At 39.1% G+C, this 25,975-nt stretch overlaps 1 protein-coding gene across 6 annotated transcripts in view; it reads right to left on the bottom strand.

Moving 5' to 3' along the window:
* ATXN7L1 (ataxin 7 like 1) overlaps positions 1 to 25,975 on the bottom strand; it is a 110,987-nt gene that overhangs the window by 30,935 nt on the left and 54,077 nt on the right. For 3 of the 6 annotated variants that reach the window (XM_054631008.2, XM_054631007.2, XM_054631010.2), the window contains one exon: positions 1,760 to 1,982. In XM_054631008.2, the coding sequence (XP_054486983.2) occupies positions 1,760 to 1,982 (223 nt within the window). Of the gene's footprint in view, positions 1 to 1,759; positions 1,983 to 7,788; positions 7,879 to 8,216; positions 8,315 to 17,595; positions 17,617 to 25,975 lie in introns of those variants that run through there. The other 3 variants (XM_077179107.1, XM_054631013.2, XM_054631012.2) reach the window with 3 other exon arrangements.

Raw genomic sequence — 25,975 nt, 5'->3', positions numbered from 1 at the left:
AAAACAAAACAAAACTGCAGTATGATCTCCCAGCACGGCTGCAAGAATGATGTAATTCTTGGTACAACTACTGTCATATTCATTGCCAAACAATCAACAGAGCAGTACAACACTTCTGAATGGTTACATCTACCTTGTCAATAGTCATCAGTAAATATTTAGGATGTTACCAATAAAGGGAAAAGGGATTGGTGGAAATGCTCAGTTATTTTGTTCCTTTCCAGCTTTTACTGACTGCCAGAATGACATCTGCTGCCAGAACGGAAGATATTGTTTATAGATTCATTGAGTCTGCTGAAATGTGGATATGTAAGTTGCTGTCTGTAACATGATGAAAAATAGGTTTATAGTCAATAGTGTTAATACTCTGAAATCCTTTCTGAATTTCTTTCAATTAACTTATAAAAGAATTCCCTTTTGTATAAAATTCCCCTCCAACATTCAGAAGAAAAAGTCACCATTCAGTCAATAATATTTGGTTTCAAGTAGTTAATGAGATACTTACACACAACTGAGAGGCTATTCTGCTATTCTAGTTAATGTGTGAGTGTAAAGTCTAACCAATCAGATTTCCTATTTTCAGAATTTTATACCATAATTGCTCACAATACTCATTATGCTTGAAAAGATGGTAGGTCCAGATTTATAGGAAGAATAAATTTTTTTCAGGGCAAGGTAAATTCTACAGCTAGGCAGAAGCTGCTGTCTTTGAAATCATGCCAACATATGCATGTTTCAGGCAGAAACATGAGCTATGCCTTTGACATAATCTGAGCTTATTGTTAGTCTCATGAGTGAATAGTTTGCATTAAATGATTTACTGTTTTAAGGAAGTTGTGTCCAGAAACCCTACCTAAAATCATGACCTTCTTATGCTAGGTATTACATAGAAAAGGGAAGGATCCCTAAAGTAAGTAGATAAATCTTAAGAAAAAAGGAAGTCTCACTATCTCAAATTTACAGACAGAGAACTGAAGCTGAAGAGACCGAGGCATAACAGAACCAGGAACTCAACCCAGATCTCAAGTCACCAACCTAATGGCCTAATCACAAAGCATCTTTCCTGTAGATAATGAAGACAAAACAGTTTTTTCAGGGATAAAATAGTGACCCAGTTCTGCTGTCATTTATATTTTTGCAACTCTGCTGCTATCGTCACAGTCACAGGAGGATGGGCACGGCAGTCTCAAAGCCTGTATGTGTACATGTATCACAGTACATGATGTAAGACACCCCCAAAATAGTGATTTTTGCAGCCAGAATTTTCTTGTCATCTTGTAAGGCATCAAACATTATCAAAACACAGAATGAACTCCAAAAGCAGCTGCTATTGAAGATAATTGACTATAACCAGTAAGTTTTCATGAACATCAGTTAAGCCAATATTAAGAACTCTGCAAAAATTATCCCGATAAACTGTTTAAAAGCATCAGTTCTAAGGGCTGATAGTGTGATGGAAGATGAACCTTATAGATAGCAAACTGGGTCAAAACCTCATTTGCTATATGCATCTTAGAAAAACATATTTGATGGAACATTGAAAAAGTAATTCAGTCCTTCTTGCACTTCCTATATATAATTTCTTTTTCTTCATTTAAAAATATCCCAGTTTCCTCCCTTAGAAAAATAGAGGCTTAAACTGTAAACTTAGGTAAAATGAGAATTCAGATTTTTTTTTTTTGATTGTGATATATCTATATATATAGAGAGAGAGATTCTGAACACCAACATCTTTGGTAACTATTATTTTGGTACTTACCATGGTTTATCCCGTGACACTTTTGAAGGAAAGACTGTGTGCTGTTTGCTACTGGAGGTAAGTAGATTGTCTTTGGGCGTTTTGAATGGCTTTGAGTTGCTGCTGACAGGGTTATGGCCGCTGATACAGGATTTCGGTTTCATCTGTACTAGGGATGTCCTGGAATTACAGGCTGGAGAAGCTGGAGAAGGGGAAGGTTTACACATTGAACTGTGTCTTCGTTCTGTAACAGAAAAGGAATGAATTTTACAATATGTCATAGGCTAAAATTAAAAATACAAGTTGGGAAAGAGGAAATTGTTCTTTTCTTTATGCCAGGTACAATGATTTTCATCACTCCAAAGAACACCAGTTCATTACTGTTGTGAATGTAATCAAGCCAAATGATAATTAGACAAAAGTCAGCTTCATAAAATGCTCTGAAAAAAAAAGTAAAAAATAGTAAAATAAATGGCAATAATCTATCAGAAAATTTGTATTTGGTGTCCCAAGTCTTTTATGCCAAGAAGAAAGGAGAGTATGTAACAGCTAACACAACTCAGTAAAATGCTCTGTGACAGATATGTGATTGCTCCTAAAATGGTTCATGATGAATTCATCTGACCTGGTTATTGGGCAGTTTACTTTATGACTATCTTGTTTCAATTTTAATGAGAAATTGTAGGAAAACAACAGGAAGACTGGAAAGTAGCAAAAGGTCTAATGCTCCCAGCCCTGCCAGAGAGGCGGGATCTGCCTGGTTTGCTTGGTTATCTCCAAGCACCATTCAGGGTAAAAGTTTGGGGCTTCTTCCACACAGAGAAAAATGGCATGTGCAAAAAACCCAGGAAATTTATGTCTCAGTAACAAATCTTGAGGTCAGCACTGCTCACGCTGACACCAGAGGCCTCTCAAGCACTGCAAAAAAGCAAGGCCTGACTGATCCCGCACAAGACAGACAGGCTTCAGTGAAATTGTTTTGATTGGGTCATTATTAGTATTTTTTAAAATATAAATGCCCTATCCCTCCTATTGTTAAGTAAAAGGACTGTTTTGGCCATTCTTTACTAATTATATCTTTGTCCAGGGTAGAAGTGCCAGTGCTTGGCCAGCCGGCTGCACCAGTGTGCAGCAAACAACAGGCATGTGCTGTGAACTTCAGCACAGCTACAAAATCCTACAAGAGACAGGAGCTGATCTTTGCTGTAAGATTTTTGAGGGGTGCTGTAAAGCTTGAACAGTCCTGTTGGCCCCATTTGTGAAGCACCCTTTTCCCAGCCCCAGTGCTCCCTAGCCAAAGGCAGCAGCGGGTGGCACGGACGGGCTGGGGGAAGAGGAATTTTCCGGTCAGCAGGGCCTGGCTCATTGGCACTGACTGCAGTGTGCTGGTGCCCAAACACCAAGAGCCTGATCACAGCAGGGATTAGAAATCAGAAAGGTACCCCCAGAACCAACATAGTAAACAAATGTAGCAAGCAGAATGTAAGCACAGGCTGAGTACTTCAGACAAGCTGGAGTTTCTCATTCAACATGCAGCAATTTTTCCTTATCTAAAGCCTTCAGCACTTAACTTGGATTCTTCAAGTGGGTGCTGCTCTTTTGAGCTTGACCACCATCACACAGTCAACCAAGAGCAGGGTAAGGAAGCACCAGTGACCTGCTACTACATGGGAAGGTTTTGTATTTGCATCATTAACCCTGCACTTGCTAAGTTTGATATTTCAAGGACACCTAAGAAAAATTTTCTCACAGAGAATCAAAACATGACAATTTGTCTGGCATCCTCACAAGTAAAAACTTGCCAGTAGCAGAAGGATTCATCCATGATTAACTTGCAATACGCAAATACCTCAAGAACAAAGAGAAATGCTTAAAAAAATTCCAAAATGTTTCTATTAGATCTCAAATGACTGAGTAAAGACATTTTTTAATTTAAGATCAAGCATTTCCATATCTGCACATTCACAGCTTTAATTACCAGTGCTGGAATTTCCTCCAGATTCTCTGGCAACTGAAGAGCAAAACAGACTGAATTTTTTTTTCAAATACAAAAGTATCTATCCTTACTCCCAAAATGTCCCCTATCATTTGCCAGTTTTCACCCTACCACACACTTCAGTGTGCAGCCTCTGCCTTTAAAACTCCTTTGCAGGATGCAGTGGATTTACATTCATTTCACCTTGTATTTGTGGTAACACCTGTGTAAGCTACACATCTGATTCTGAAATGCACAGTTGCATTCACAAACTATTTATTTTATTAATTAATAGCTATTGTTTCAAGATTTACCAATCTTTTCAGCACCTATTTAATAAATTTTAAGTAGGCTAATCAAAATTTGCAACTTTCCCATTAATTAATGGAGGACTGATGAAAAGAAAATTCTATGCTACCAACAAAATCAAGCTGTATAAAAAGTAAAACTTGGGAGAAAACATGTTTTCCACACACATACTATATAAACTTAGGATTAATTACTCCAATTTTCAACCCAGCTACTGGTTTTCTTAAACGTGACTGCTTTCTAGTAAACTGTGTCATCAATATGAGCCCTATGGATATGTTTGGAAATGAAATATATTACTCTTATTAAAATTAATCTTCTGGAAAGACGAATGTTCAAGATACTGATTGGTGGTCATTCTTGTGATCAGAACTGACTGCTATAATTAGCATTTCCTTTTAACTCCTCAAACTCCCCTTTTCCCCCCAAAACATGGCTACAGAAAGTCTTTCACCTTTTAGACAGACTCCAATACACATTCGAGTTTTATCAGTGTTACCCAGATTTTCTTCAAATTTCTTAGAATGGAAATGGAAACTGTGACCTCTGTAAAGTCCTACAGGAGAAAGAATGTAAATAGCCAGTGCCACACAACCAGAGGAGTTCTGAGACACTGCTTGGATGGGGAAAATCTGTGCATTTCCTCACAAAAGTTCATGTCACTTCAATGTCAGCAGAAGAAGATGGCAGCAACACATTGCAAGTATGGCACAATGGAGAGCTGGAAGAGTAATTCCCTCCAAAGGGGCATAAACTCCTGAGCTGGGCAAGCATGCTGCTTGCAAGAGGCTGTATTTGACAAAGGTGTGAATTCTCAGACAAATCTCAACGGTGAGGGAATAAATTGTGACTAAATATTGGTGTATATTCCTTCTCAAAAACTATCAAGTTGCCTCTTGATTCTTCATTCCTTACAATGTATCTGGTAGTCAATCACCCTTAGATACTGGTATTGTGTTTCAGAGAAATAATGGGAATATATGACAAAAAAAGGCTGTCAGCTGTCAGAATCAACTGCTTAAACCAGGGTGCTGGTGGCCTCCTCTGTCAAATTGACTTTTGTGGTCAAATCTGTTTTAAACATTTTTTACTAATTTGTCTGTTCCTATTTTACATACGTAAAAGCAATGACACGCGATGTCCAAATCTACTATTATACAGCCTATGCAATAAATTAATGTGTGAATAAAAGACATTTGCACATCAAATAGTTGTCATAAAATTAAATATTCACATACTACCATATTCAGGAGACAATCAGCTATCTGTGTGTAACACTTTCTACGCTCATTTGCAGTTCATATGTAGACAGATTAGATCTAGTAAAGCAGGTGAACTTGTATTCAGCTGCTTTAGACATGGTTGTCCCTATTCACAAACACCAGTGATACAGCCAGTGGACATTGATGAAACTAAAGAAGAATGAAAGTTTTTGCCCCTAGAAATGATTAAATGCAGTGAGGCAACTAGAAAATCAGTTATCATCACTGGTAAGATACTAACCTAAATTCTGTACACTTTTCAGCAATGCTATGAATACATGCTCCAGTTTAAAAGATAATTTTCTGATTCATTTAAATACTTCCAAATGAATGCTTACGTTCCCCATAAATAACAGCACATATTCTGTTTTGTTTCTAAATACCAGGTGCTGTCAAATCCAAGACCACAGGAGCACAATCAAAGTTACAATCCTCTTTACCACATGAATCTTTCTGCAACCTCTCAGCTGTCTCAGCATGGCCACTGCAAGCAAGTGACAAGCAACACGTGACTTCTGCTGTCAAACAGTTAAGGTATTAATGGCATTAATCTCAGAGGAGAGTTTAACACTCTCACTGAATTACCTCACTTTCTATAGAATCAATTTCAGATCAATATAATTTTCTATTCAGTGGCAAGTGTCCAAAAGCCTGGTGCTCCATATAGGTCCAAGGTGCATTGCAAACTCTGCATCAGTAGCATTGCAAATGATCTTAAACTATTCCAGAAGATTCTCCATGTCCTATGGAAACATGGATATAGTCCAGCTTTCTCAGCCAAATCTGAATTGTTTGTAGATGTGAAGTCCTTATGTTGTTGGAGACCTACCAGTCCCTGAATCTCCAGAGCTTCTCTCCTATGCCCTTATACTCCATTTTTAATCCTCCTTCCTGCCTCCTGCACAATGCAACGCCCTGCCTTTCCCCAAATCTCTGCTGCAGCTGCCAAAGTCCTCTAGGTCTGCCTTTAAATCTGTAATTCCACTGGATCCTCTCTGATGGGTCACCAGGGAATACTAGCAGCTGTTTTGCAGGAAACGCCACATCTTCTAATCATAAGCAAAAAAAGCAAAGCAATAGAGGGGCAACAGGCTCCAGAGCCACAAGCACAGCGTGTGGGAAAATGAGGCAAAACCACATTCTGAGTAGAAAGTCTCTTTTCAAATTTTTGCCTTGACTCTTATACGCAAGATCAAGCAGTCAGCACACAGCAAACCTTACAATGACACTACAGCAAATATGATGCCCATAAAACATGTCAAACATTGCAGTTTCCTACCAAAACAGATCTTTATGTGATCCTGAAACTGCAGATTATCTCTTATCTGGACTGGAAACAAAATCCCATTTCTTAGTATATCCCACCTGCATCCACAATCTCACCCAACATATGCTACTCAAAATTGATCAAATCAAGTGAAAAGTTTTTGCCCAGTTAGTGCCTTCTCCATCAATATGACAGACAAGCATGGAGGAAAAATGTAAGGATATAATTTGAGCATAGAGAAAGATATGTCTTTCATCTTTCAGTGCTTTTTTTTTCCAGATACTTGAAACAAAAAAGGAAAAAAAGCCCCTTCATGTTGTCACAAGACAGACACTAAAATTTTGTCAGCACGAGTCATTTTGAAACACTACTCTTGTACAGCATGATCTGACTTCCTGTGTACAAGAGGCCTAAAGTAAAAATCAATTTTAGGTTGACCCATGAATAACTCCGAGACCCAGTGTTATGGATTATAGCTTGGTATTACACTTGGTAAAAACAAACAAAATTTAATTGCTAAAACTCTGAAAGGTAAGAAAGTTATTTACTGCTAGTAAACATTTATAGAATAATAAAACTACTTTTTAAGCTTGTATTCATCACAACACTTGAGTTCAAAGTCCTTTTACTTGGAATAGCATAAAGTAAATGATCCAACTGCCCTTAAAACAATATGAATACTGTTACTCCCCATTTACAATATTTAAGCAGATGGTAATGAAATTTAGTATCTCATAGTCTTGTTGATGAAGATGTTACTCATGGTAACTCATACACCACCTTAGCACAAATTACAGTTTTTCTATTTACATTATATCCTGAGGTGCTTTGTTGCACAGCCTTTCACTGTGCAAAGTTGAGCAATGTATACTTACAATTTCAATAAATGGTAAGTGAAACCTACCACCTTGTACCGATCCCAGTTCAAAGTTTGCAAATGTACTTGGCATTAATCCTAATAAAACCAAAACAGAAAAAAACCCACACATGCCCGAAAAGCAACAGCCAGCAACCAGAAAATGAACAACCTAGACTCTTGCAGAAATGTGTCATCTTGCAGGAACTGGCAGCTGGTTCATAACAAGAATTCATAAACACCTTGTAAGCACTTTCATTTTGCAGCCACAGTCTGAAAAAACACTAGCAAAACCCGGTACGTGAGGTTAAACAAAACTAAAATTGTATTTGATGTTAGCAAACTACAGCAAAATGTTGCAAGATTGAAGGATAACTTTACCAGCTTTTTTGACAAAACACTATTCCAAGTCCAGCTGAAAAAGTTTGGAAATAATATCCGCAAACCGTTCCACCCTTCTTGCACTGCGCACTGGAAAGGAAACAGCACAGTCGGTTTCATTTTGATACTTCTTGTAAACTGACAAAGGAAATAAACTGCCAGCTCCAACCCCCGGACTGATCTGCTGCATAAAACACTGCTCAACAATCACAAGCTTCATTCCAGGTCAAATGACATAATTGGGAAATTATCAAGTGCTAAAATAACCACCGTTCCGCTGGTGTTTATTTACAATAAACACGAGCTTCGCTTTCTGACAGAAACCCACTAAAACCATTCTCCATTTCACAAAGTCTACAAGTGAGTAGGATCAGCAAAATTATGCAAAACATCCTGCTAGAAGAAGAAATGTAAACTGAGCCACTTACAGAGAGGAGCAGGCTGCCAACTTAATCTGATTCTACGACGACTGTAAACATGTACTTTTGGAACGTGAAGCGATTCACATTGCCACAGATGCCGTCAGAGAAGCACAGCAGCGCGATTAGGTATTCTGCACACGGGGGGAACTCCGGCAGATGACCTGCCGCAGCAAACACACATCTCTGCTCACTCACACCAACTGTTTTGACTACAGGCACTTGTTAAGCACCAAGTTTCGGTCCTACCAGTTGGACACCAGAACTGAACCTGTGCCAAGAACAACACAAGCTGAAAACGGCTGCAGGGCTTTTTTTTTCTTTTTTTTCTTTTTTTTTAATAATTGTTGATACAACTCAAGTAACTGCAGAAAGGAACCAAAGTGCAAAATTGAAAGCAGCAAAACCCCCAAGCGTATATTTAGAAGAGGACACTGAATTTTTACTTCCTTGATGCAGGAAAGGAGGAGAGTGCTTGTGTACAACACAGTAGGATGAACCTGATGTTTCCCTGAAGATTCTTTTATTTATGGAATAACCTGGCATTTGTCAGGATGATTATAAAACACATGAAAAATAATCTCTAGACTATCACTGTTTTACATTTACGTGGCCAAATATCTTAAAAATGGCAAAATTCCATAAAGAGCCACACACAGCACTTCCCAGAACACTATTATTCCTCATGAGTAAAAAGCAGGAAAAGAAAGAAGGATCAAATGGAACTCCAAAAAATGCTTCAAATAGTGCAATTAATTATCCCAATTGTAAACTGAAGCTTCTGGGTACTTGCCTACTTCTTTCATAAGGATTCTGAGATATAAATATGAAGCTCCAAGGTATCACTGAAGTATCAGACAGACAGGAAAACGTCAGAAGTGTGAATACCCCTGCCCTGGTGACAATGTCAGTCTTCACATCATTGAGCAGGAAGACCTAGATTTAACTGTAATGTCAAGGTCTGTTTCTACAGCTATAAAAGGGGATATTAATGATTTAGAGTATTAACTTGATTAAAAAAAGAATTGAAGACTTAAGTAGGAATTCATCATTCCTGTAATGACACAATTCTACACGTGTAACCAGCATTTGCCACCTGACACATTGCTACTGCAGAAAAAATGACAATTTTCAACTCCATATTTCTCAGCTCAGCAAGGCCAAAAATCCCCAGGCAAAAAAGAAGTAACAGAGCAAGTGAATCTTGGGTACACACTTTTGTGAGTGACAGCCTACCAAAGAAAAGCAAGGAAAGCTTATGCACAGAAATTTCACATTCTGCTGGAGGAGATGCACAGTTAAGTCCAACATGAAATGAGAGTCTGAGCTAAATACCACCTCAAACCTTCTGTCCAGCACCACAAGGACAGCCCTCACCAGCCTTCTGCACTGGTACCTTACTACCTGCTGACCCACATTCCCACTATTTTTGTACTCAGGGTGGAAATGCATTACCAGCCCTAAACTTAGGACAGACATATCAGGTGAAATGCTAAAATATTTCTAGCAATCAAGCCACAGTACTCTCAAAGGTAAATACTGCCAAGAAATCAGAATTTTGTGGGTGATTTTATATGTGAAGAGAAAGCTTTTATTTGGCTAAATGTACAAATCTATAAACAAATCATCTATTAATTTATTCAAACACCCAACTTAAATAATGACACTACAGATTGTTGCAAAATAGAGGAAAATTTAGTATTGTCATCCTCTTATGCTTTGTACCATATAACAGACCTGTTCCCTCAGGCAGATCTTTCACATTCAAGGTCATTTAATGACACATATTTTTATTCATTTATACTTCTGAGGTAAAATATTTCACTGTACCTCTATTTCCCTCTTTACTTATTTCCCTTAACTATATTTACATAACAATAACAAAATAATTTATGTACATTATTGCTTTAAGAATGAATTAAATCTTTCCCTTCGTCTATTATAAACCAGAAATGTTTAATGTTTCTTTAATGTTTTACTTAATCCAAAAATATATAATGTCATTCATTTTTACTGTTAAGAAAAGATAAGCCATTGCAGAGTGGGATGGGACTACTGGGGTGGTTTGGAAAAAAACCAATGCTCTATTATGATTCTGAGAAAACAGGCTATCATTTTTAGGTGACATACTCTTCACCTGGCTCTGTGAAAAACATGGCACCAGATTTTATTCAATATCAAGATCTCATATCATGATCTCATTTTATCATTCTGTACAAATAACTTCTAAAGAAATAGTAACTTCACTGAAATGAGCCCAAAATAACATCTTTGCAGGACTTGCTTATAAGCTGTTGTTTAAACCTTCTGGCTTTTTCTGTGACCTGGGATCCAAACCCAGCACCTGGTGAATCAATGCATTTCTTAGCAAGCTTTTTTTTAAAGCACAGAAATAATGGATTTTTTTTCTATAAATTCACAGGTTTGCATGGTAAATTGCTCCATCTCTGTTACCCCGAGCTCCTCTGTCCTCCAGCAGCCTCATCATTTCATCCTGTACCCACAGCCTTTGTCCCTCTCCCAAGGGATAAGCTCTGTTTGGTCTGCAGGTAGGCATGTGCCAGCTGTCAGTACAAGCTGCAAATGTGCTACTACCACATGGAATACTGTTCTCTGGGCCACATTATTTAAGCTGTCTCCTCACACTTGCTGATTTTCCTAAGACAGCTAGAACTTTGGATTTTTGAACCAAATCAGCAAAGAGCTAAAAATTCTCAAACAAAACAGAAAATAGATACAATCACATAAGGTTTGTTGCTATTATTATTTTTTACTAGTAGCATTATTACAATATTTATAATATTATAGGAAATCCAAGCTAAAATCTATATATGATTTGTTTTTACTTGGTTCTCTCTGTTTGCCATTCCTCATGGGTATTTCAAGGCATCAAATTAATTCCCTTGGAATATTCTGACATCATTTCAAAATCCAGGTAACCATACAGAGCTAGGGGCACTTGTTTTGTTTTGAAAAATGGAATGAGCCTACATTTAAGTTTCAATTGGCTTTAGCAACACCTGCTACAAAAGCAGCATAACTGTCAGTTCAGAATATTTCCTCATTCCAGACATTTTAGATAAATCAGTTCACTCATCTTTCAAGCACATTATTTGCCAGAGTTAAGAAAATCAATTATTTAGAATGCTGCATGAATAACCACAAGTGATTACCCCTTAATACACAGCTTCCAAAATGAATGTGGAAAAACAATTCCTGAAGAGGTCACTTGTTCACATTTCCCTCATCACATACAATAGCTCTTACAAACAAGAAACCAAACTCTTAACCTTCTACAGAAAAAAACTCAAGAGACAACACTAAAAAACATACCCAAATACAAAAGTGGGTTTGTAGGGCATTTTTAATTTGTTCCTCTCCCTTTAAAAAACTCTTTAGTTCTGTATTTACATGCAGCTTCTTAATTCTGAAGTTGGTTTTCACTTTAACTTACATAATTTATGACTTCTAATGTGCAAACTAAAGAAACTCAGACTAACCGCACATGAATGAAATAAATGCAAATTAACCTCTGAGAGTCCAAGTGACAACTACTTCATATTCTGTCTCTTCATGTACCTCTTGACCATTCATCACTGCAATGAACTTCTCATACTACACATTCTTTTGGATAAACTATTTCTCCATTCATAATTTAATAAATTTCCCTTCATTGCTTGTGATGAGAATTTCTTATGTCTAAAATATTAAATGTCTGCTATACCTACATATACATACAGTTATGATTTTTTTTCTCAGATAGGTATTTGCTTAGTTTTTTTCAAGTTGAGTTTTCCAAAGTTTGTTGAAGCATGGTCAGTGTTTCAGATGCTGTGTGAAGAAAGGCATTTTCCAAGGCCACACAGCCATTAGAGTGCAGATCTTAATTTAAAGCATTCCAAGTTTATTCACCCACTGACGTTGCCTCTCTTTTAGAATAATATGGCAGGAATGACACAGAGAGAAGGGACAGGTGATTTCCAGTGCAACTATCTCCCAAGGTGCATGAACTGCTGTGACAGCACAGCTGTGCAATTCTGTTTTCCCTTCTCACACTGCCAATGCCCTGAATAAACTGTAATCCAGTGTGGATGGCTCTAACTTTCCATGGATCTGCTCAGAAGCATATATGTACCATATTTTAGAAAAACTTTTGGAAAAGAAAAGGTGTAGGTGCTCACCAGCTGAAGACACAGGACATTTTTCCTAGGAGGCATTCTAATTACTTTCTATAAGCTAATAGAAAGACAATCTTATTAAAGCAAGGCATAACTCAACTCAGAACAATTCTTGTGAATTTTAACATGGACAGTAAGCAAAGAAACCAAGATGATTAGAAGTCCAACTTGAAGCAAGTTCATACAAATGAACCAGTTTTACCTGAAGACATTTAACTATTATAAATGGAAAAGGATACCTCTGAGAAGAAGCATGCAATAAGTATCTTTCCAAGGTATCAAATGTTTCATGTGTGTCAGTCATTTTTGGTTTAAACCCCAATAGTCAATTGGAGCATATGTAAAACATTAGGATGATTACTTCCTACTAGGACTTAGCTGGCTTTTTATAGTGCTAGAACCTGGCTTTACCATGCTTGGTGTAACATTTCACTTCAGGTGGGAAGATATGAATAGGACATATGTTTGCCAAGACATGAGAGTAACCCTTGGTCAGCCAAGAAATGACTACAGAGAGTAAGCTGGGCTCATTAACAGGAAGAAGAGAAAACAATTTTAAGACAAGGATTTCAAAGTGGGTTATTTATAGAGTCAACACTCAATTATCCATGGTCAGATTATCTGTACCAGAGATGCAGAAACAAATCAGCTCCAGCTGGGCTCATTAGCAGAGGTGCAGCTCGGTGCAAATGTCCCTACACTTCTAGGGACATTGTGGGTTTAAAAATTACACAGCATCTTTTTTTCAGCATAACAGTGAAGTCCTTTTTTCAAACTAAATGAGTCACTTGGGTTGCTTCTGTATAGCATTCCAAAGGCAAGAGCACTGGGGAAAATGGCAAAGACTTCAGACAAAGCCACTGCCTGGCTGTGTTACCCCCATGCTCTGGGTCCCAAGAAACTTCATGAACTCAGGCCCAGCGTCAAGCCCGAGCTGGCTGCGTGCATTCCTGCACTCTGTGCCAGGGCCGCGGCCTCCGGCAGGAGCTGGGTGCAGACAAGCACCAGATACTTGTGACAAAGCAGGAGCCAGGCACCAGCCAGCATGGCAAACAGCAGGCACCTCAAATACAGCTGGGCTGGCCTCTGTGCAGAGGGACTGAGCTGTGAGATCCCTTCAGATTACCATTTAAACTTAAGTCATTTAAACCAGATATTCTAAATGACAGGAGAATTAAAATAAGTACTTTTCTAACTTCAAGAAAAACAGCCACAGCAATATCAATCCAGCTTGAAGCTGTTTTCCTGGCCACACTGCCAAAAATGTAATCGACAGTGAAATACAAAGGTAGATTTAAAAAAGGGAAGGAAATGGAAAAAATCCAACATGACATTTCTTACCTACCAATTGCTTCCTCTGAATCAGACTATCTGTGTTCTTGCTCAAGGACTGAAACCTTTCTCCATCTGTCAGGAGACAGCAAACTCCAGAAGAGACTATGATCTTCTGGAAGTTGTCCCTTCTCATCAAATTCATGTTCTATAGTTGAAAGAAATCCTACTGTTTAGAGATAATAAAAGATACTTCTAAATTGGAAGAATTTGAGATTCAATTTGTTTTTTTCTAGCCATGGGAGTCACTTAACCAAAGAGACAGGGAAAGGACAACAAGCAGGATACTGGCATGATAAATCTCAGCTATAATCAACTGACTCCAGCTTGATTACAGAGGAGGAACTAAACTCTGTATTTGGCAAATGGATCACAGAGCAAGTCTTTTCTAAAGCTTTTTGCTGAGTCTGACAATTGTTAGCTAGACAGTACAGCAGATTTAACCAGCAATGGCTAACAAGTGAACCAAAACTAACCATGCCTGAGCCATCATCCCTGGGATTTGCCTACTGTATCTAAGTTCTGAGACAAAAAGGTTTATTTGCCCTGAACTGCTCAAGTAGTTTCAAATAGCAAGAAACAGAGGATCACTGAGTGCAGGATGAGATAGAAGAAGAGGGTTATCTATCCCATCAGAAGATCATTGTAACACTTGAGGAAATCTGCAAGTCCTAAATCTACAACTTTATTATCCCCCTTCCTTTCTTCCTCCCTAGTCCCAAATTCCTTGACTTTCTAAGTTGCTTAAGGTCTGAAAAAAAAGTAATTCAAAGAAAAAACAGTTCAAAAGCACATTCACTATGACAGATATTACTTATAGGGGAACTCTGGCAGTTTTATTTCTTCTTATTTCTCCTTTCATTTCAGATGCCTAAATGCCTACTGCATAAAAAGTGATAGCAGTGGCAGTTACAAAAGGTTTGCTGTCTGGCTTTGCTGTTTTGCCTAGGGACATGAGGTCTCTTCTCAGTATTAGGGACTAACATATTTTGGAAGGTGTAACATTCAGCAAACAAAACCAGAGAACAGATCTTCTGCTGTACAGTATTTGCAAGTCTCGTGTATGGTATTTATCTTGGAATACACACTAATGAGGACAGCAGCACAAGCACTGCAAGGGAAAAGACTCAATTACTGTAAACAACTGGGAACAAAAGACTGTTAAACATTCAACAATCACATCAACATAAGGTTTAGAAGTCTTTACCTCTTGTTTACTGTAACAAGATTAGGTCAACACTTCCCTCTGCCTCTTAGCCTCATCAAACTAGGGAAGACCATAAAAACAAAACCACTGCACTAACTCACTCAGTCACTGAAAAAACTCACTGCCCTGCTCAAAGTATGGAAAGATACCAAAGTATCTGGGGCTACTGCCACAGTAAAAGTCAGCCTGTAAACTCCAGCTAATCGGCTGCATATCTGTCAAGCACATACATGTGAACCACACTTACATAAAATTTCTGCTCCCTTACTGCTCCTCCCACTCCAAGATATCAATTCTAGCCAAGAATTTGATTAGCAACAGACTATGAACTATAAACACTTTCAGAGAACATCAGAGGTGGCACTTACAAAAGTACAGTGAACTTTTATGGCCTGAAGGCCCCAGAGTGAAGTGTGGCAGCTGCATCAGGCATTGCATGTTACAGCTGCAGTCATACCATGCACCAAAAAGAGATGCAATTTCTTTTTCTGCTCTTCTTCCCTTTCAAAACATTCCTGGCACACCTTTGGCTTCAATCTGGTATTAATCCATGGTTGAATTACAGTGTATGGATAGAGACCGGGCACATTGTGTAACACAACCTTGAGTCTTTTAGCATTTGCTTCCTAGAATAGAGTGCTCTTGCCCTGCAAGTACAGTGTGCACTGCTGTCTCCAGATGTAGCCTCATAGAGTCAATATACTGAAAAAGGCCTGCTAAGCCCTCTTTCACAAGCAATCTTGATTCATCCCTTATCAGGGACCTCTCTCTTGTTAGTAATTTTATTCCAGTTTAGGAGTTGCAATTATTACATATTCTCCCACCCCTTCCTGGCTAACTGTAAAATTATTAAACATCAAACTTACATGGACTGCTTTTGTAGGACTTCTGTCTTCCTCTTTATAATCACCTGTCAAAATCTGGTACATAGTGAGTTTTAAACAAATCATTCTATGCTGGTTTTGTATTTTAATTAAATATAAAGCAACACTGGTTAGATACCTTGGGACTTTACAGAAATCAGAGCTCATTTAACAGCCATAGTATTTCACAGACTTAGACAGACACCTCTATCAGGTAACACTGGTTTCAAGTAAACAAGTAGGTTTTGTTTTTTTCCCTGAAAAGTCTAATGAAGTTTTCTAGTGTCACTTAGATTCATAACCATTTAGAAAAATGTAACAGAGATAGAGAACTTTCTGGTTTTCTCCTTTTAAGTTCATTAGAACAAATAGAGGGAGAATGTAATCCATGCACACAGCAAGTAATCCAGCTGTAATTCATACCACAGCATAGCAGAGGTAAAGCGGTAATGCCAACATTAAACCTGATACCATTTAGCCCTTAAAGCTTGCAGGTAATCCCTCTCCTTCCAAGAACTGCACACTGAGAGAAATCAGATATATTTAAAGAATAATTCAGTATCAGATATATTTAAAGTATAATTCAGTATCATGAAACAAAATAATTTAAATTGAGCTTAGACATCTAGAGCCATATAGAGGCTTCCAAAAGCAAACACTCAGGAACTGCCTTGCTCTTAATTTAAAAAGCTCTACAGAACAGATATAAAAACATAGCATAAAAAAGTTGACAGCTGCCAGTCAAAGAGCCAGCAGTTCCCCACTGACATATTTTGTTTAAACTACTTTGGAACCACTGTCATGTTATTAACCAAATTAAAAAAAAACAAACCTCTCAATGAGTTATATATTTCTAAAATACTACCCATTACCAATGTAATTGTAGTTTGCATTATTCTTTAACCACATTGCCACAGGTGAAATATACCCAAAAAATGGCAAAACAAAACACAGAACATACAAACACATATTTAAGGGAGAAATCAAGGTGACTTCTTGAAAATATGGCTCTTGCTAAGTTTCTAGTTACCTGCATGCATTTCTCTTTAACCTTTCTGAGGCTGCAGCAAATGGAGCTTAGTATCTGCTCTCAAGCTAAAATTCTTTGCAATAGTTTGTGTAGATTTGTGCAGATAAAAATAAAATCACAGACTATATTAGATTCCAAGACTGTAAGCAACACGAACTATCATATCTGCACAACAGCATGCTGATATAGTTGGGAAAAAAAGTAAAAATAATCACAGCACAGATAACCAAGGGTCAAAGTTCTGGTTATGCATGAAGTTTCAGTATTGGCACTTCCTGTTCTGAGTCTAAAATACTCGTAATTAAATCTATTTTATCCTTCTTTGCTGAAGTAATGGACTGCTATTCTCTCCTCTCCTCCATATATCTACAGCTGATTTGCTCACTTACATTACTGTGAACCACGAGGCCAGTTTTGAGAGCTCTGCGGTGCACCAGAGGCACCGGCACCCTCAGTCCCGCAGGCCAGGGCTGCGCTCGGGCTGCTGCACCAGGCTCAGCCCAGGAGCCGCTCCGGGCGCGGAGCGGAGCGGGCCGGGAGCTCGATGCCATCCCCGCACCCTGCACCGCCTCAGCTGCTCCGGACACCGCAGCTGCTGAGGCGGCCCTTGCACACGGGTCACCTCCCTCCGCTCCGCGCAGGTATGTACGGCTGTGCGTGTTTTTCTCCAGCAACAGCTGGGTCCTACAACCTCGTGCGGCTCCTGCACCGGCTTTCTCACGCCGCTCGAGCACAGCAGCAACAAAGCAAGGCAGCATCTGCAGCGACCCTCACTCACATTCAGCCCGCCGCTGCAAAACCCACCAGCGGCACCTTCGCCTGGCGCGCTGACAGCTTCGCCTGCAGGGCTCCGGGCCGTCCTTCGGCGGGGCCGCCGGGCCGCAGGCGCCGTCAGCGGCCGGGAGGCTGCCGGGAGCGGAGGGCCGGGAGGAGGCGAGCAGCGAGCCGGGAGGGGGAGAGCGGCGGGCCCGGAGCTCCCCCTCCCGGAGCCGCCGCCGCCATCCGTCCTTCTGCTCCCTACCGGCTCTACTCACGCGACGAGCGGGGAAACCCAACAGCGAAAGGTCAGGATCAGCAGAGTTAAATGCAAAACTCGTTTCACACGATTTTTCTCCTGCAAACTCGTCAAACTTCTAATTTAGTTTTGGAAGACTTAGGGAAAGTCAGTCCTTCGATCAACAGTGCCACAGCTTCAGCCACTGCTGGCAAGGATACACATACTGTCGACATTAACTCGAAATTCAGGTTCTGAACTCCACACAATAATGTATGGTAACTGGTAATAAAAAATTAAGCTTCTGAGGATCTGATTATCTTTGATTTTTACACATTGGAATACAAACGGACCAAGCAGATTAAGATCCTGTTCCAGTCAGCTGCTGGATAAACACAAAGGTCTTTATCACCTATTTTTCTTCTTACAAGTACTCCATACTCATAAGTATGCAGATATCAGAGCTATGGTGTCACCACCCTAAATAAAAAGTTCAGTCAACCAGCTGAGCTTTGCTGTGGCACAGCTCTGCATGTTAAAGCATCCCTGTGCCAAACCCTCAGCCAGCTGACTGCTGCTGGAAATGGTGGGTTTCCCAATAACCAGAAATACTTCCTTGAGAAATACTAACTCTCAAGATTTGGAATGGCAGTATGTTTAATGTTTAATGATACCATTACGAGTAATTTGTTTCAACTATATTTAAATGGGCAGCGATTCAGCTCTTCTCACATACATGCAACTTCTCTTGCAGCCAAGGAGTTGCTGGCTTGTCCACTAAATCCAGCCAAACCCACCAATTTGCAGCAGACCAGCATGAGACCTCAGTTTAAAATTCAAATTTATTCTTACAGCTGTGTCCAACATGAAACATACCAACAAATGTTAGCTCACACTGCAAGGCATCTTACAATGTTTCAGGAATAAATTCCATATATTTGAGCACATACATGGAGTGGTGTTCCCCAGGAAGCTAAGCTAGAAGTTTTCTACGGAGTGCTGTGTTCCCTGGCTGTGCACCCTCCTGACTATGCAGGGATCCCAGTGGGGCAGGAGCAGGAATGGCCTCAATTTATTCAGGTTTCTATCTTAATCACAGAATCTTCTGCCTGAGGCCTTGGAAAAAGATGGGGAGTGTGAAAACAGAACCAGAACTCTCAAAGATTACTTACAGTAAGTAAGCTCTTCAGAGGGCAGTGTGGGTCCTCCTGGCAGTGACTTCTACTGGACAGAAGAACTGGATTCAAAATATCCAGACCGACTGGACCCAAAGATGGAGCCCAGAAATTTAGTCAACAGATCTTTGAAGGTGCATAACCAGTTCTTTTGTGGCTTTGTTTGGTTGCTTTGTTTTTATTTAATTTGAACATGGGACTTGTAGTAAAAAATAAGCCACTATATTTTTGAAGCATAAGCCTAGCTAAACAAAATAGCCCTGAATGCTTCTGGGATTCCTGTTTAGGAAATCATTCATTGCAGGTGTACATGCTTCACAGAAGAGGCAATCACTGAAGCCAAGGAATAATGAGACACAATAAAATATGGAAGTATAAATAAGCAGAAGAAACAATAATAGGTATAGAAATAATAGGCAAGTAATATCAACAGGCAAATAAATAAGACAAATAGGTACAATGTTTAAAACTGACTGGGAAAAAAAGCCAGCAAAAATGTATGCTAGTAAAAAGTTCCAGCTAAGCTGAGAAATAGAAGGTTGAAAAGAACTAGTGGTTGTGTGGTCTACCTCCATTGCTTTATGGTGAGGACATTACACACTGCTAATACCTATCTGTATATCTCAGATTGATGCCTGTGGAGCAGCTGTCAAAGCATGTTGTAACACATAATCCCGGGGATCCACAGGGCTGCAAGGCTGCTGCAAAGTGAATGGTGATTGCTGCCCCATGCCAGCTTGTGATAAAGGTCATATCAGAGGTCTTGAACAGCCAGGAAGGCCGGTTGAGTGATCATGAAGATTTAGAATATAACACAGGGTAGTGTTAAGGGAGAGTTAACTTCTATAAAGAAACAAAACAAGGCATCAGAATTCAGAGGCGGTGGGTAGGGAATATGCATAGTAACCATGCAAACAATCTAGCAGAAGTAAATTTAAAGTAATGCTTTCACTACCTGAAAATAAAAATACATCTTCTGAAAACCAAGGCTGATGTTAGCTTTTGTTGAAAACAAAATCAGGATCTTGACAGTTTTCTGTACCTTAATATTGGGCATCTCAAGTGATCCAGCAATAAATCACCTAAACCAAATGTTTCAGGAAGTGATAATCAATGCTTTAGTTTTCAATCTAAAATGGGAAATTTTTAAAGTTAAATAGGAAAGGACTTCTACAGTTGAGCTGAAGACCACAGACATTCATCTTATAGATTAACTTCTGTAAATAAGTATCTTTATACAATGTGATACTAACAGAGACAGTTTGTGCTAATTGACAGACAAGTTCTACATTTAATCATATTGAGAAAATAGTGCATAGGAAATAATTATTTTCTAGTTCTAGAATCTTAATACAGAAATTTCTGCACAGAACCTGCAATCTGGGGAAAGGCTAAGAACAAAACTAATCAATAGTTAAAAGAATGATTCATTGTAGGTAATACAGGGAAAGGATTTTTTTTTGGTTAGGGATCACTTTCTTTGCTCATCTTGCAAGCTTTAATTAAGTGGCTATGAAATAAGGAGTAGCTAAGAATGATTCTTTTGTAACCTGTTTTCAGGCTATAAATGTGTTTCTGGTTATAATAATACTACATATAAAACCATTAATAAAACTGCCTACTTACCAAAGCCTAGATATAGACATTAACTTGCCTGATGTGAGCATGAAGTTAGGATATCAGAGTGCATTTAAGCTTATCTTGAAAAGAAAACATCTAACCTCTGTAGTTAGATTTGCACTGATGAAATTGGGCTTGTGTCTATTGAAGAAAAAAAGTGATATGCTAGTAGCACTTTATGGTGACTCTTTTATGCTGTGCATCAGAATACTCCCACAGAATTTTCAACATGAGGCCCAAAATTTAAATATTAAGTGCTTTCCTGATGGACACTGGCATTATCAGACAGCTTGCACATTTAAGCTACCTGAACTCAGGAACACTTAGTACCCAGCACACAGAGACTGCCTACTCTGGAATGTGTATTGGGACTAAAACTTTAAAATCCAGAAACCAGAGTCCAATCTGTTGGGAGTGCACATGTTTCTTGCTAAAGCTGAGAGGGCCTAAAACAGTGCTAAAATTAATTTTGTTTCCTTGTACTGCTAGGTAGGTCAACATGCAGGATTTTTTTCCCACCTAGAAACAAGGCTACAGCTTCGGCAATTCAGCACCAGCAACACCAGAAGAGACTTCAGGCAAAAGACTTTAACCCAGTAAAACACCAGCATGTATATGTGAGTAGCAGCTGTATGAAGCTTTTTGGGTTTTTCTGTATCTGTATGTTAATCTCATTCTGAACCCCAAATCAATTTTCTTATGTTTCAGTACCATGGATATTTCAGCACCAAAGGACAGAAGAGGGGTGTTAGAGAAATGCAAGTCAGAGTGCTTGAGAATGCCAAAATTGTACTGACTTTGCATGTGGAGATTATTTCAGAAGAATCTCTGAACCTCTAGCTGATAATTTCTGCAGACATCTTATCTTAACCACATTTAGCAGAAAAGAAGACAGAGGACCCAGATCTATATGAATTCCAATTATCCTGACTCAACTCCTCCAACAAATCAAGCACCTGATCCATTTTCAGAACCACACTCTACAAAGCTGTGTTTGTGGCCTACAAGACAATCCTTTGACTCTTAAAGCATTACAGACCTTCATAAACAAATCAAACTGTTGTACTGAGCAAAAGTACAAAGCTCTGACTAACAAGAGGCACTTGACAGACACTCAGTTGTGCTTACATTACCGTACAGATGAGACTATTGCCTCAGCAATCCCAACTTTTCACAGCAGCTCCTCCAGAAACCCCATAGGATTCTGGAGTCTTGTTAAATCTCTTGGAAAAATGAGGAACACTGGTTTACTTGAAGAGCACCTTAGTCCCGCACAATCCACTCCTAAATCTATAAATTAGACTGTATTTTTGGGAAATCCTAGAAGGACTGACATATATTCATACTCTGAGATAGTGCCTGATTTTTTCTGCTTATCATCTCTATGTACTAGAATTTGTCCATATTTAAGGCAGGGAACTCCACTCCTTTTCAGTTGATTTTAGTCAGACATGCATGAAGTTTGCTCCATCCTACTCATACAGAGAATAATGACAAACAGGGTTCTCTCCTTTTTCATGCCCTATCCAGTCAAGAAGGTGTTGTCCATATAGGTGTCAAAATGTATGCAAATCACATTTAAAAATCAGCTTCTAACAGTGTAATAAAAGACAACCTACCCTCTGCTTTCTTAGGAAAACACCATCTTTTCAGAAAGTATTTAATGTCTAGCCCAGGATTTCTTGTTTCTTGGTCAGACCCCCTAGGGGTTCCTAATGACCAGTTTGTCTTATTAAAGATGAACTATCATAATAACAAAATTAAGAATAAGTTCTGTTTCCATTTTGAGCTGGACACAGCTTTCTTGCTGTAAATCTTCAAACCTAATCTAGACAAGTTGAAGTACCAAGAAGTGATCCCACTGTCTTTCCAAAACAGCTAGAGTTAATATTGTGCAATCATGTAAATCCCAGTCTTTGTTCTCAGTTGCTTATAAATGACTTCAAACACCTGGGCACCTCACCGGTGCCATGGGTTCAGCAGTACCACTGCAGGTGGCTCAGGTACTTCACTTAGGTACACATCATGCTTAGGCACTTCTAGGATAACCAGTGAAACTAACCAAGGGAACATACATCCCTCCTCCTGCACTTAAACCTCAATTCAACAAGTGAGCTCATGGACACAACACATCTTCAGTACTTCTGTCATACAACTTTTGCCACTGCTCTATGTCTCTAAAAGTTTTTGAGTATTTTAGAATAATATTTACTAATTTAATAAAGCTAAATGATACACAAAGAATTAATGAATTCACAAGTAAAATACACAAAAATAGCATTTTTTAAAGGAGCAATGCTGCTGTACCTTGAAGTGATTTCTGATGTTTATTACTTTTGTCCTCATATACACATTGCTTCCTTAAGGTGTTACAGGGTCTCAAATGTATCCTTTAACTTCCTATAGCAAACAAGAACAAATCTGTTGCTTGATGTGTGCAGTGCTGCTCAGGCCTTCATAAGCACCCTGGCATTATATTTCTTAGCTGTGAAATTCCACAATCACAGGTACTAGTTGGTATCTCTTACTGACTTAATTCAACTGATAATAAAGGGTTTATTTCAATTAGTCTCACATTAGAATCAGTGATTTAGATTTAAATTAAATTCACATAATTTTCACGTCCTGTGGGTATGCATGTTTTGACAGTACTGCAAAAACGTGCTGCAAGTTGCATAGAAGTTGATTGAAACCGTCAAACCAGTATTTAATTGCTTGCTGACATGTACCTCAAAAATAGTCCAGAGTGGATTTATCTGAACATACAAAAGCACATGCAGAAAACACATTTTCATGACATCTCCATGCACTGAAGAAATAAAGGTTTTATTGCTACATTTTTAACTCCTGAATCAAACAACACAGCTTTTGCCTGTCATTTGCTGTATGACTACATGCATCACCTCAGACTTTGAGAATTCTTTTTTCCATATAATGCATATTATAAATTAATACTTCCAAAATTAAACAAATATTGAAAAAGAGTTTTAAATATAAAAATTTCCTTACTTTTGTTCTGATCCCCAGCTTTTGAAAATCTGTAACATCTGTGCAGTTTCATTAAATATCATTAAATACATTTGTTCAGATAATGTAAAAGAAAAGCAATTCATAAGCAATGTGTAAAGTTCACTAAGCTTTTGCAGAAACTTTATGCAATCTGTGATTTCTTCTCTCCTGAATTTGGTGCTGCAGAAAGCAATATTCTGGACATGTAGTCCAGTAGTCCTCACCACTTTTTTCCCACTTAAATCTCATTTTCTCTAATTTTACTTTAATCCTAATCAGTCAGTAAAGGTTTAGAGTTGTCTTCTAGACTTTCTATGTCTTTTAGTAATTTTAACAGGCTTACTTCACACATTAAAACCTACTCTTCCACCACATCCCTCTTTAGGGCTGTGAATTCCTGCTAGAGAAGAGTGCTTTTGGGAGAAAAAAAAAAAAAAAAGGCATGTTGCCACCAATTCTTAGATCACAGAATCAGAGAATGGTTTGGGTTAGAAGGACCTTAAAAGTCATCCAGTTCCAACTCACTTGCCATAGGCAGTGACACCTTCCACTAGATCAGACTGCTCAAAGCCCCACCCAACCTGACCTTGAACACTTCCAGGGATGGGGCAGCCACAGCTTCTCTGGACAACTTGTGCCAGTGTCTCACTGTATAAAATGTCTTCCAAAAGCTAATCTTAACCAGCCCTCTTTCAATTTGAAGCCATTCTCCCCTGTTCTGTCACTACATGATCCTGTAAAAAGTCTCTCTCCAGCTTTCCTGTAGCCCCTCTTGGTACTAGAAGGTGCTCCAAGGTGTTGCCAGAACATTCTGTTCTCCAGGCTGAACAACCCCAGCTTTCTCAGTCTGTCTACACAGCAGAGCTGCCTCAGCCTTCTGATCATTCTTGGTGGCCCTCCTCTGGATTTGCCCCAACAGGTCCATGTCCTTATGATATTGAGGGCCTCAGACCTGGATGCAGTACTCCAGGGGAGTCTCCTGAGAGCGGAGTAGAGGGGGAGAAGCACCTCCCTCAACCTGCTGCTCATGCTGCTTTTGATGCAGCCAAGGATACGGCTGGCAATATATCAATCTAGTTATGTCAACAGCCTGTAGGTATCAAAAAAACCCAAACAAACCTCAGATCTAAACAGACACAGTCCAGAAAAAGACCACTTTAAGATAAATTCAAATGGTAAATCTTTCATCTTCAAGGTCAGGTGTCCTTTTCAAAATATATGCTTTTAAGGTAGTAGTTTAGAGAAGACAGGCAGAGCTGAATGAATAATTAATTGTGGCTGCTGTTTCCTGTGCAAGTGCCACTCTGAACCATGCATTCTGAACCATGCTTTTGCCTTGCACCATCTCTGGCATTCACCTGCTGCCCTGATGGGTGAGCTTAGCTTGCTAAGCAGAAAACTAACCAAAAAAAGGGGGAAAAGTTGCTAAACCACAAATATCTGAATAGCTTTCTCCTGTTATTCTCCTGATAATAAGTTGACTAGTGTCACTACAGGGCGAGATGAGCAGCAAGGAAGGAAGAAGATCCCTGGGCTGGGTAGGAAGGATGGGGTGTGAAGAACACACTCTGCCCTCTGCAGCAGGGTACCTTCAGATCCATTTGGGACACCCTGCCACAGTGATAGCCAACAGAGCTGCAGAAAGGGCACTGATGTCACTAACAGAGACAACATCCCAGAGAGATGATCATGTTTTAAAGCTACTGGAGGTTTTGCTGCCGTTGAAACAAGCTCTTGCTTATTTTAAAAGGACCGTGGTTGCCACTTGGTTATCAGTCCTTGCTGTAAAAGAGCACCTGCTGCACCTTGTGACCTGTGGCTGCTCTCCCAGCTGAGTCTCCAAGCCATCTTCTCTTCCTCCAGTCTTTACCAACTGAGGCTTAAGAGTTTATTCTCACAGAACATCATTGACCATGTTCTATTTCAAACAGTGTTATGCTGGGGAACAATAGCAAGTGTGGTAGTCTGGAGTCAACTGTGTGATACTTGTACCACACTGACTGGTCTTAGTTAACCTATCTGCCTTCAGTTATAGGAGCAGAGAGGACATGACAAATAAGTAAGAACTAAATGATATTTTGAGAAATGTGATGAGGGTTCTGTAAAGAACTGGATAAAAAAATGAGAGAAATTTCACTCACTATCATTGTGTATCGTAAAGAAAAAACAAATCTTATTTTAAAGAACAAAACACTAGAAAAATTTACACCTGCTGAGCCTACTGGCCACTGCAGACCTACTTCATTAGTGACTTCTGCATATCTCAGAAACAGCTATTAGAAAATTAATACAGAATTTTTAAGACAGAAAATTAATATGATGAATTTGTCATAACAATCCTTCATGACTTGGGACTCAAC

This window comes from Agelaius phoeniceus, chromosome 5 (genome assembly GCF_051311805.1).
Source record: "Agelaius phoeniceus isolate bAgePho1 chromosome 5, bAgePho1.hap1, whole genome shotgun sequence".
Classification (NCBI taxonomy): Eukaryota; Metazoa; Chordata; class Aves; order Passeriformes; family Icteridae; genus Agelaius; species Agelaius phoeniceus.
This window is presented reverse-complemented; position numbering and strand designations above follow the sequence as displayed.